Here is a 13,303-nt window from a genome sequence, read left to right as displayed (position 1 = left end):
TCCAAAAGATTGAAACAGAGGCCATTCTCCCAAACTCATTCTATGAGGCAAACATCACCCTGATACTAAAACCAGACAAAGGTACATCAAAAATAGTAAAGTACAGGCCAGTATCCTTGATGAATACAGATGCAAAAATCCTCAACAAAATACTAGCTAACAGAATACAGCAACACATACACAAAATTATACACCATGATCAAGTGGGATTCATCCCAGGGACGCAAGGTTGGTTCAACATATGCAAATCAATAAATGTGATATGCCACATCAATAAAAGCAAAGACAAAAACTATATAATCATCTCTATAGATGCTAAAAAAGCATTTGACAAAATTCAACATTCTTTCATGATAAAGACTCTCTACAAGTTAGGTATAATTAAAGCCATAGATGATAAGCCCACTGTCAATATCATTCTGGACAGGAACTAGACAAGGATGCCCACTCTCACCACTCCTATTCAACATAGTGTTGGAAGTACTAGCCAGAGCAATCAGAGAAGAGAAGGAAATAAAGGGCATCCACATTGGAAAAGATGAAGTCAAACTGTCACTGTTTGTGGATGATATGATCCTATATATTGAACAGCCTAAAGCCTCTACAAAAAAACTCCTAGAGTTGATAAATGATTTCAGCAAAATGCAGGATACAAAATCAGCACACAAAAATCCGTATTGGTGTGTTATTGGTTCGAGAACAAATGTCAAGAATAAGACCAATTATGGAAACAGAAAACATAGTCTAGAAGCAGATCCTAGTGTGTATAGGAGATCAGTATCCAATAATGGAAGCATTACAAATCAATGAAATCTTTACACTTCAACAAATATTATTTAAACAGTTGGTGGGCTATTTGAGAAAACAGAATAAATTTAAATGCTCATAATATCGTACCAACAATTAGTTCTAAAAGATCAAGAAATTAGCTGGAAAATGAAGTAATAAAAATGCATTTCTAAGCTGATATCTAGAAGAAAACTTGGAGCAGCAGAGGAAATCACATACAAAACATTTGCTAGACTTATCCAAATACAACTCAATCATTTTCTGTTTCTTTTTTTCCCCCTTGTTAGCAAAGTAAACTATGTTCATTGTAGAAAATGTAAAATGTATAGGGAAGAAAGTGAGAGAACAGAAAGTTATAGTTTGACATATCTTCTTCCAATAATAAGAATTTTTTTTTGCTAAAATGGCTATATACTAATTGACCATATGGATATGATATATTTAATCAGTTTGCTGATAGAGATTTATTTCCTGTTTTATCAATATTATGACTAACGTGATGAATATCTTTTTGGAAAAATTTTCATTCTCTCAAGAAGTGTTTATTCAATGATAATGTATTTCACTGAACTAGAAATTAAAAATAGCAAAGTGTGAGAACTGGGATTGCCCATAATATAATCAACATTATACTTTATATCATTCCAGAGACTAATTCTTAGACTTTATTCAGTCAACAGAGTCTACTAAACTAGTATAAGTAGCATAATTCAGACAGAAAAAAAAATTGGGAAACTTGCATATTCTGAGTTTATTTTATTGGTTTTTTTTGATAATTTACAATTTATGCAAGTATCCACGTGGGATTCTCCTTATAGTATGAATGGTGAAGATTATGCTTTTTACCAAATCATTCTATCTCTACCCTCTCTCCCTTTTTAAAATGGGAACGGGCTAATGGACAGAATGCTGAATCTTAACAGTCCCCTTGATATTCCTCACAGATTTTGTAGGGAAAAACTGTCCCCAAATTAGTTATGACTAATTTATTTTACATAGTTAAAATTATGTGAGACATTAAAAGAACAGGAGAAGCTTCTGAGAACAAGTTCCCAAGTTCAACATCAAGTGCCTTTTTAATTTCAACAAAAATTTTAGTCTCGGGAGAGCTGCAGTAAGAACTGTATAATGTTATGTTATTTAAACACAGGGAAGATTATTACATTCAAATGTAGTTAAAGGAAAAAAGAAGTCTGAATGTGGGTTTTTTTGTTTGTTTCTTTTTTATTTTTCTAACTTTTTGTATTAACAATTTGACTTCTCATATGTTATCTCTCTCAAATACCTGAATTTGAACTAATACCTTATTTCTTGTAAAGGTTACAGGTAAGAATATAAGACAATGGAAGGAGAACTAGCCTAAGAGAAGACTTGGCTTGTTAATCCCAGTTATGCTTTATATGAGCTGTATGACCTTAACAAGTCATTTTATCTCTCTGGGCATGAGACTGCTGATTTGTAAAATGAAGAAGGTAGAGTTGATTTGAAATATCTTCTACTACTGTATCATTTTTATTATTGTCATATTAACTATATCTTATTTTTAAGATATAGTTCAATATTGTTCATAGTAGATATACTTAATTTCATCTAAATTATGATTCAAAGATGCTCATAGTAGATATACTTTAAAATTTCCATCAAAGTTAGGGACCAAAGAATATAATTCCAAGTTGTCTTCTGAACAAGGTGTACTTTTTAGATGAATGTACATTGTTGAATTTATTGCATGATACTTGCTTATAACAAAATGTCCTATTTCTTTATGCAATATTTAAATGCTCCATGTTACATGGTCATTAAACAAAGTTTCAGCATATATTCCTTAAGAAAATAAAGCTGAAATCTTGATCCTTGTGACCAATGTATAAACTTCTCCATCAGGAATTCCAGGGAAGTGTATTTTATTTGACGTAAGAATTGTTGAACTAAGTTCTAAGATCTAGTAGTTTATCATACAATATTAATGTAATGTTTTGTCTTAGAAAAATAATTTCATATTTTATTGTGTTTAATTTTTTCACCAATTTTATCAGGTAGTGAAAAAGAAATTTAAAAGGAATCCATTGACTATGGTGGATTACAGTATAATATTCTTGAATTTATGAAAACCTAATTTTGGGGTAATTAACCTTGTCTCCCCACCTCACACAAAAGTTTGTACTCGTTATCTCTTTTTCCTCAAGAGATAAGGATTAGCTTAATAGTATTTCTCATGATTTTGACATTAAGTCATTTCTAAATGTTCTTAATAATTTTATAAGATAAGCCAAAGAATCCTTGAGTATTATTTAACAATTGAAACTTGAGACCTTGCCAGGGTCCTGAGTTTTGTAGTTGGGGGAAGCCAAAAACACTCAGCATACCAAAAACACCATTTACATATGGGTAGAGCACCATAGCCACTGCAATTGCCATGGCTGCCACAAAAGCTGCTAGTCTCTATAGCAGTAGTCACAGCCACTGTGCAGATGGCACATCAGACTCTCAGCTGCACTCTGGAGCAATAGGAGAAGCATCATCTGATTTACGATAATAGGGGAGGACTTGATCACACCTGTCTCAGTATTGGACAGATCATTAGGCAACAAACCAAGAGAGGAACAGTTAATCTATCAGATGGAGAGAACAAATCTATGGTTATTTTAGAGGGGAGGAGCGGGGGAGGGGGGATTGGATAAGGGGCATAAAGAATATGTATGATTTGTAACAACTAATATGCTAATAAAAAATAAATTTAAACAAAAGTTGAATTAATTATATTTTGGGCATAAATGATTTCTCAATGCCACTGGCTATATTCCCCAGTTTATGATGAATTCATTAATTCTGATTTCATTAATTCATTAATGCATTAGATATTAATTGGAGACTAAAGATGTTTTAAAGAAGGTATGTAGTAAGAATTATTGAAATAAAAGATGCCAAAAATTATAAACATCAACAAATGACCATTATTATATTCTTCTGATATTAAAAAAACTATTGCAAATTAATCTATTTTATCAATTAATAATGTCAGAATAGGCAAGGAATTTTAGTTAAATATGCTTAGCATAAAAAATTAGTGTTCAGGTCACCATATTTTTTAAAGGTACATAGGACTAAAATTAGTAAAATTATATGGGCAGGTAGGTATACATTACAATTCAAGCCAGTCGCAGTACAAAGCATACTGCCTTTTTCTCAGATTGACCTCTTTGAATGCTTTGGCTTCCCTTAATGTTGGATTTGTTTTTTTCACTTTACTTTTACCCCTGACTATAATATGATAAAAGATAATTTTAAGTCCCAGCTCACTGCTGTGGGCCTCACAGATTTCCCTTCTCAAAGTTTACCAAGCACTTTAAATATGAACCACATAATGTTGCAGTATTGTTTTGCACTGATTGCTATTGTTTCACCTGTGTTGCTCTTAGCACTTAAGCTAGATTTTAAATTTCCTGACAGAAAGGGCCGCACCCTGTCCTTCTGTGATAGCGATTGTGTGGTCAATCATGTAGTAAATGTTTAATAAATAAACACATTCTGGTACATTAGTCTTTGCTTTTTTTAAATGTTAAACTTTTTGTTATAAAAATAATATAAATGTGAACATGTTTGAAAATTATTTTTCTCTTAATGTATATATATTTATATGTGGTATATATCAACTGTAATCTGAAGACCCAAAAGCATTTGAAGTATAACCTTCTAGACCTTTCTTCCTCCATGTTGAAAGTATAAAGACACTCACTACATATTTATACTCACTCATACACACTCTGTATAGATAGTGCTTTTTAAGTTGTTTGTGTTAGAAGCCTTGTAAATATTGTTCAGCTAGATAAAATATTGTGAAAATATTTTATAAAATATTGTGAAAATATACTGTAAAATATTAAATTTCAAACATTATTAAATATCTTACATTCATAGGCTAAGTTTTGAATTTCCTGATTATTAAGTTTTCCACATCTTTTTAATATGTGAAAATCTGTCATTGTAAAATACACAACAAATAAAGCCAGTACCATTATATAATTATTACACAAAAGATATTCTAGCAGTCATACAGAAGAGGCAGTATTCCCCTTATGTGATAAATTATTTGTAGAAGAATTTGATCAATAGCATCACATTACCATCTCCTGGAACAAACCTTATTTTATCTAACAATTTTTGGGTTTATTTGTTGTTGGTTTTTTTATCATAGCGTTAAATTTTGTTTTGAATACAGAAATATGAATTTTTTTCTAAACCTGGGACACTGTATTCTTGTAGGAGAGTTATTAGAGTTAAGAATAATAAAATTTTAGGATTTATAGCACATTTACAATGCAGAAGTCAACATCTGTAATAAAAAGTGATATAAATAAAAGTGAAATTATTTTTACTTAATTCTGATTTACATTATATTGGATCTTTTTTCTTTATTGTTAATAACTCTTCCTTTTAGTGGGTGTTTAATTAAAGAACAGCTTTAAGAAATGACTGATGCATTCTATTTTGTGTTTTGGTCAAAGTAGGTTAATGGTCATTTATTTGAAATGGTTCTCTGCTTACTCAAGCTAACTTCTAACGGTACTCAAGGGCTTTTATTACAATCTCATAAAAATGTGAATAGTTTTATCTCTTCCAGGAATTTTAGTCATCCTTTTGTCATTTTGAATTTATTAGTAATCCATGAAGAATATGATTCATTAAGTGTGGAGATCTTTGGTAAATTCATATTCATCACATTTTTATTATTTCTAAGGATTCCAAAAACCAACCAACCTAACTTTAGTTTTTGCTTTGTAACAAATGAAAATCTTTCAACAGCATATGGACCTTATCGTACATGTAAAAAGTAGACAGAGAGTTCCCTTTGGATATGTGCATTCCATGGACATCTAATACTTGATTATATTGCACTGTACTAGAAACTAAATGGGCTCTAAAGGAAATAGAAAATATAGTTTTTGGCCTCCGTGAGTGGAGGAAAAAGGACTTCCCTTGGCAAAATACCCAGGACCATTCCAAGAAAATTTACTCTTGCTTGTATGTAGTGAACAAATATTAAGTATCAACTATATGCCCAACTCTTATTTTAGGAACTGGGAAATCACCATTGAAAAAAACAGACAGAAATCCTGGTCTTTATGGAATATATTTTAGTGGGGGAGATAGACAAATCAAACAAGATACAGTAAGTAAAATGGATAATATATTGGGTAGTGACAAGTGGCATGGAGAAAAATAAATCAGGGAAAGGACACAGGGAGTGGTAGGGCATTGCAATTTCAATGAGGATGGCTAAGCCAAAGTTTATCAGAGCAGAAGATGCTTGAATGAAAACCTAAAGGAGATGAGGAACTTAGTCATTAGGGTATCTGTGGAAAGAGTATCTGAGGCAAAGGAATATCAAGCAAGTGCATAAGCCTGTAGATAGGAGCATGCCTAGCACGTTTGAAGAGCAACAAGGAAACAAAGTGGGGCTGAAGAAGAATAAAGGGGATAAAGGAAGGGTATTATAATAATCCAGACAACAGATAATGGTGGCTCACAGTATTATGGTAGCAGTGGAGGTGATGACAAATCAGGATTTGTTGACAATTAGATATGGGCTATGAAAAAGAGGGGAATGAGGATTTTTGGCTTGCCAGGTGGAAGAACTGGATTGCCATTAACTGAGATAGGGGATTCTGCAGGAGCTACGGTTTGGATGTGTTTGAGATATCTGTTAGTCATCTAAGTGGAGATGTCAAGCAGGAAGCTGGATATGGCATTTTGTGACATTTTAGGGAAAGGCTTCGCAAAAGAAATAAGCATAAGCAAGTGTGATCTGTTGGTAAACCACTCTGGAAAGTAAGAGAAAAAAATAATCAATAAAGAAAAGGCTTCAGGGAGAAAGGTAAATTTTAAGCTGTAAAGGAAAGCAGAGATTCTAGTTAGGGGAAATGTCCTAGAATCTTAGAATATCATCTAGAAATAACTCTTAATGCTTTATTAACTTTGACCTTTTTTTTCCCTTAGAACCTTTACAGTATGCCATATAGTATTATGGAACAATAGGTGCACAGGCAGTATTTGTTGACTCATAAATAAGAATAATATTTTTCCAAGTGTATTAACCAGTATTTAGTCATTGAAACTTAGGAGTTTTTTTTTAAGACTTTCTTTTTTTTATTGTGGTAAAATATACATAAGATTTACCATTTTTAACAATTTTTAAGTATACAGATCAGTGGCATTAAGTACATTCTGAAATTTATTGGCATTGTTGCTATGACCAAAAGCAATTTAGAACTGATTGTGCTTTACTTTCAAGAGCATTGAGCATTCTACAAGCCTTAGAGTCCTTGTTTGAAAGATTAGGACAAGCAGAAAACAGAAATGAAAATTAATGCCTTATTTCTAAAACAGGTTTTTTTTTTTTTTTTTGTCTCTTGAAAATTGACTTTCTATTTAAGTGAGTATCATTTTTAATTGTTTTGGTCACTACTTAAAATAATTCAAACATGTCTTATTTACCTTCAATTACTGGTACCTCACTCAGAATGGAAATGCTCAAGTAAAGTTGTGATACCTATCTGGAGCTTAAGGACTTTTTTAAAAATGAAATAAGCATTCCCTGCTACTTGCCTCTTAAATTGCTCTCAAAGTTTAGTCTTTCTTTTAATTTTTGTAAATTATATTTTGTAATTAATTTTGGATTTTTGTAAATTATATTGAAGGTGTATGTTATGTCCATCTTTTGTGAATTATGAACCTAGGAAATTTTGTCCATTGATTTTAGTGTCTGTTTTTCTAGGGAACTAAGAAGGAAGAGATTGAAGGTGAAGAGGAAGTGTCTGGTTTAATTCAGCCTGCAGAAGTGTTTGCTCCCAAAAGCCTGGTGTTGGTTTCCAGATTAGATTATCCAGAAATTTTTAGGGTAAAGAACTCATAGTTATCATTATTCATTTGTATTATTGGGTAAATCTGTTTTGAGTGAACCATGGTGTCAAGTTCTTTGTATTGAAAATATCGTTAGGTTGATTTAGGAATTCACCAATAACATAAAATTAGCATGAACGGGAGAAATACATTCATCTTGGATGAAATAAAAACCTGAGTAAGTTAATGTGACTTTATAAACTTCTAAGGACGTAGTATTTGTTTTAAAATAGATCTCATACTTATTGAACATGAAATTTATAAATAAGAAATAATTTGATTACCTGTAGCAAATTTAAAATACATTAGTAATTTAACATCTTTTTGTATGTTCACTCACCTTATGGGGAGTCAGTTTCAAGTAAATAATTGGATGGGTGTTTGAGATTTCAGATAATTCTGATTATACAACTGCCCACATAGCTTTAAAATATTGTTTACTGCAGATATTTTCTTTTTTTAAACACTCAGAATTTTCAAGTGTAAAGAAAAATTCTAATTTATTTATAACAATTTGTACTAATATGTAATTTCTGGAAAACTTTTCCAGAAAGTGAAATTACATTTATTTTAGAAAAATTAACTTAGTGTCAAGATTTCAATGACAGTGGGTAACTCCTAACAAATACTAATTTTTCAGAGTCACAAATTTCAATAAACTTAGAGATTTATAAAGATTGCATTTTACCTTATATTTTACCACCCACCTTCCTCTGAGCTCAGTATTAATCTTATTATCTTGTCTCTGTTCTGCTATCCTTTGTTTATAAGTCACATAAGTTAAATTTTCAATAGAATAAATTATCTTGATTTACAAAAACCACAAAACAAGATAAAGTTTCTTACTTTTTATCTTGAAATCTGTAGTTTTATAAAGTAGGTTGAAGCAAAAGCAATTTTAGCCCTACAGAGTCGCTAAACTAATTATCTGAGCACACCTGTTTTGCAAATTATGGATTTCTGTTTTTTATAAACTCATCTCAGAAGCTCATATGAAGGTCTGGTTTTAGAGGAAAATTTAATAAACTGAATAATATTTGCTACTTAAAATGTATTCCATGTTCACTGTAGAATATAATTTACTAAGTTCAAAGAGAAATTTTTCTAGGAGCAGATGTCACAAAAATTTATGTTTAGTGCTTCCTTTTTCCATGAAATAACTACATACATCTTTCTCTTTTCAGGCTTGCCTGGGTTTGATCTATACTGTGTATGTGGACAGTCTGAATGTCTCCTTGGAAAGTCTCATTGCAAACCTTTGTGCCTGCCTTGTCCCAGCAGCTGGAGGGTCTCAGGTAAACAGCATAGAAAGGGAGATGGAGAGGAACTGTTCCTCTTCCCTCTCCTCTATTTAATTTAATTTATGAAGAAAGGGAAAGAGAATTCTTTAAATATTTTTGTTTTAGAGAAGATCTTAGTTTAATTAACCATTGTCCCTGTGGTGTGCCTTCTAGGCACCCAAGATTCCATTCTTTTCTTAGGTCATGAGGTTAATTTTAACATGGGGTTCACCTTTCACATAGCATAATTAGAAGTCATATTTTGTGTAACTTGAACTCTATGAAAGTACACTTTTTTAAGTGTACTTTTAAATATGCTTTCTGCCTTTCTTAATCCTCTATATGTTACACCTCATTTTTATTAACTTAAATAAAAAACATTTCAGTGATAAAAATTAGCGAATAACATTGAGAAAACTCAGCACACATCTTTGTGACATAACTGCTTCTGAATAGATTTATTTATTCTATATGTCTTAAGATTTACATATTTGTCTCTGAATAGAAAAATAAGAACCTCAGCTGCTAGGATTTATTTATTGTTTCTAGGGTAATCGTGCTTGGAAAAAAAATAGACTCTTAAACCCTAAAAATCATTAATTGAAAATTTATTTTGCTTATTCTTATATAACATTGGGAAGAGAGGACAGCCCTCTAAAAGTTATATTGTTTGTCCTCAGTCTGACAAAGACATTACTTGTAGTGAAATTGGCATCCTTTTTTCTTGCCCTTTGCCTTTTTAACTGTCTTCTGTCTTTTCCAGTGTCTTTTGTCTTAAATTTTTATACTTCTTTTTTTTTCTCCTGCTCTCTCTTCCCTCATTCTTCTACCTCTGCTCCAAAGGTAGGATATTAAAATGGGTTTGGTCATGGTCCTAAACTTTACGAGAAGGAGAATTGTTTTGTGGGCCTTTAGTAAAGTTGTTGACTTTAGCATTGTATGTGTCTCCTTTCTAATAAATTTTCAACTTTCAACTACTGAATTTTCTTGCACTATATTCATTTGTACACAAAGTAACTTGAATGTTTTGGGCTATACAGTGTTGCTCTTTGCATCTGTTAACCAGATATTATATGGTCATTTGCTCTAAAATTGAACTTCATCAAGGGTTCAGATCCCCATACTGGCCAGCCACAAAAAAAAAAATTAATAAAATATAATAAAATAAAATTGAACTTCAAAGGGATTTTCGTTTTAAGAAAATGTCTAAAATTATTTGTGTGTATGTGTATGTATATGTGTGTTTCTTCCATTCTGCAGAAGCTGTTTTCCTTGGGTGCAGGAGATAGACAGCTGATCCAGACTCCTTTACATGATAGTCTTCCAGTCACAGGCACTAGTGTGGCTCTCCTGTTCCAGCAGTTGGGTATGTCTTTCCTCCCATTTTCAATATCTTCTTGTAGAAGCCTGTGGGGAAAAAAAGATTTATTTTAACTTCACATCACCTGACATGAATCAAGAAAATATAAAACAAACCATTAATATCTGATATATCAAATCTATAGGTTTGTGGGTCCTAATCTTATCTAGTGTTCATTCTTTTTTAAAATTTTTAAGCCAGATTCTACAATCTCTCTACTTCTCTTCTCTCAGTGAAAGTTTCTACTCCTGAGTTATCTTAATTAAGTCCTAATATAATTATAGGTATTTTCTTTAATGTGTGAAAAAAGTAATCCTTCCCTGGTGGCACTTACTTCTCCAAAGAACATCTTGTTGATTAAATCTCCCCTCCTAAACTTTTGTAAAAAAAATTTAGGGAGTTCATGGACTACCTAAAGCTTTTCCATGGTCCCTGCTAACCACTGACTTAATTGCTTTTAGCCAAGCACCATTCACTTGACTGTTCTACTTTTATAAGGGGCTGTATACCTCAAAAGGGGCAATGAAAGCAAAGATTTGCCATGAAGAATAGAAAGGTATGACACAAATAAAATTAATTCATGTACCCAAATGCTACCATTTCTCTTTAACTTATTGATTGAGAATTTGGGGAGTGATGTCAGCAAGATGGTGGAATAGGAAGTTCCAGCCCTCGTTCCTGACAGAAACTGATTTAACATATACCAAAAAAATACCTATATGACCAATTCAGAATCCAGTTACCCCAGGCTTGCACAAAGCCAAGAACAGCAGCAATGAAATGGGTAAATAGAGTAATTTCCCATTACCTGTGTCAGCCTATCTCCCAACTCTCCTCTGCTTGGAGAGGCAGGGAGGAGAGAAGAGTGGAGCTTGCTTCCTGAGTTTCTGACTACTAAGTGGCTGCTGGTTCTGTGTCGCCTCACTGGGAGCATGAGCAGGAACTGTCATAGTTTGGATGTCTGGCAGTGATTGGATGTGATTAGGAGAAGGCACACAACTTGAGGCTTATCCTTCAGGAGGGAGAGAGAGGAGTATCCAGTGTTCTGGCTTTTCGGAGAGCTGCCTGAGTATTGGCAAAGATTGGAGGAACTGGAACTATTATTCATTGCTGATAGGAATGTGAAGTGGTACAGCTACTTTGGAACACAGTTAGACTATTTTTTAAAAACTTAAGCAAACTGTATGATCCAGCCATTCCACTCCTAGGCATTTACATAAGGAAAATGATAGTACATGTCCGTAAAAATATTTGTAGATGAATGTTCAAAGTCATTTTATTTACGATAGTAAAAAACTGGAAACAAACTTAATGTCCACCAGTGGTAATGGATAACTGATAATAGCAATGGATAAAAAAATCTGTGGTATATCTATATAATGGAATACTACTAAGCAATACAAAGGAATGAATTATTGATACATACAACATAAATTAACCTGAAAATAATTAATTATGCTGAATGAAAACCATCAGGCAAAAAAGAATGCATATGTGTGATTTAGTTTCTATAAATTTCTGAAAATGCAGTCTAATCTATGGTGGGAAGAGAGAGATTACAAAGGGACATGAGGAAACTTTTTGGGTGAGGTTTGTGTTCATAATCTTGATTGCGGTAATGATTCAACAGGTATGTATGTAAAATTATGAAATTCTAAAAGAAAGTTGAAAGCACATATTCACACAAAAACTTGTACATGAATGTTCATAGCAGCATTATTCATTATAGTCAAAAAATGTAAACAACCCAAATGTCTGTCATCTAATGAATGGATAAACAAATTGTGGTATTTACATACAATGGAAAATTATTTAGCCATAAAAAGGAATGAAGAAGTATCGATACATGCCACAACATGGATGAATCTTGAAACATGCTAAGTGAAAAAAGCCAGACACAAAAGGCCATATCTTATATGATTCTGTTTATATGAAATGTCTGTCATAGGGACAGAAAGTAGATTAGTGGTTACCAGAGACTGGAGGGAGGGAGAGGGAGATGGAAAGCGACTGCTCATGGGTATGGGGTTCCTCTTGGAAGGTGTAAATTGTTCTGGAGTTAGATACTAATGATGGTTGCACAACCTTGTGACTCTACTAAAAAACACTGAATTTTCAGTACACTTCAAAAGAATGAATTTTATGGTATGTGAATTGTAGCTCAGTAAAGAAAAAAATGTTAGGACCTTGTCAAAATAATTCAAGAGCCATCTTAGAGAGGGTTGCAAATGATCTAAGAGGGTAGAATTTGTTTCAAAAATGACCATAATTTTAAATGATTGAAACCCACCAAATATTTTAAGATCTGCTTTAAAAAAAAACAAAAACAAAAAATCCCACTTTAGACAAATTAAGTTTAACAGAGCTTAATTGAGCGAAAAACAATTTGTGAATCGCGAAGCTGTCAGAACCAGAATAGGCTCAGAATGACTCTGAGGCTGCAGGCGTGGTAAAAGAAGATTTACAGACAGAAAAAGAAAGTGACATACACAAAATGGAAGTGAGGTATAAAATTGGATTGGTTACAGCTGGGCGTTTGCCTTATTTGGACACAGTTTGAACATTGGCTGCCTGTGATTGGCTGAGACTGGCCTCCTTGTTACAGGAGTAAATTACCATCTGTTTGCACATCAAGGTAGGTTACAAGAGTAGGTTACAGTCTGTTTGCATATCAAGTTAGGTTACAGTTTACTATGTCTGAAGAAATCTTTGGGCCAAAATTAATTTAACAGATATATGAATTCATAATATTAAAATAAAAAGGAATTACCACCTACCCCAGAATATGACAGGGAACCAATTTGTTATCTTGAAAACAAATAAAAAAGGAAAAACAAATAAAAAAAGAAAATTTTTTAGAAAGGAAAACAAATAATAAAAGAAGAGAATCATGGTAACCCAATAACAGATGAGGGAACTGTCTCTTTTTTAAAGTATCTTAATTAATAAATGAAAAATAAATGGTAGAAATGGA

The 13,303-nt window shown here is 32.4% G+C and overlaps 1 protein-coding gene across 4 annotated transcripts in view; it reads left to right on the top strand.

Annotated features, from left to right (window-relative positions):
* Positions 1 to 13,303, top strand: part of SBF2 (SET binding factor 2) — a 465,129-nt gene that overhangs the window by 221,207 nt on the left and 230,619 nt on the right. For all 4 annotated transcript variants that reach the window (XM_063093054.1, XM_063093057.1, XM_063093056.1 and 1 more), the window contains exons 4-6: positions 7,565 to 7,687; positions 8,874 to 8,984; positions 10,230 to 10,335. In XM_063093054.1, the coding sequence (XP_062949124.1) occupies positions 7,565 to 7,687; positions 8,874 to 8,984; positions 10,230 to 10,335 (340 nt within the window). The remainder of the gene's footprint in view (positions 1 to 7,564; positions 7,688 to 8,873; positions 8,985 to 10,229; positions 10,336 to 13,303) is intronic.

This window comes from Cynocephalus volans, chromosome 4 (assembly GCF_027409185.1).
Source record: "Cynocephalus volans isolate mCynVol1 chromosome 4, mCynVol1.pri, whole genome shotgun sequence".
NCBI classification, from domain to species: Eukaryota; Metazoa; Chordata; class Mammalia; order Dermoptera; family Cynocephalidae; genus Cynocephalus; species Cynocephalus volans.
The sequence above is the reverse complement of the archived record's forward strand: the minus strand, read 5'-3'. Positions and strand labels throughout refer to the sequence as shown.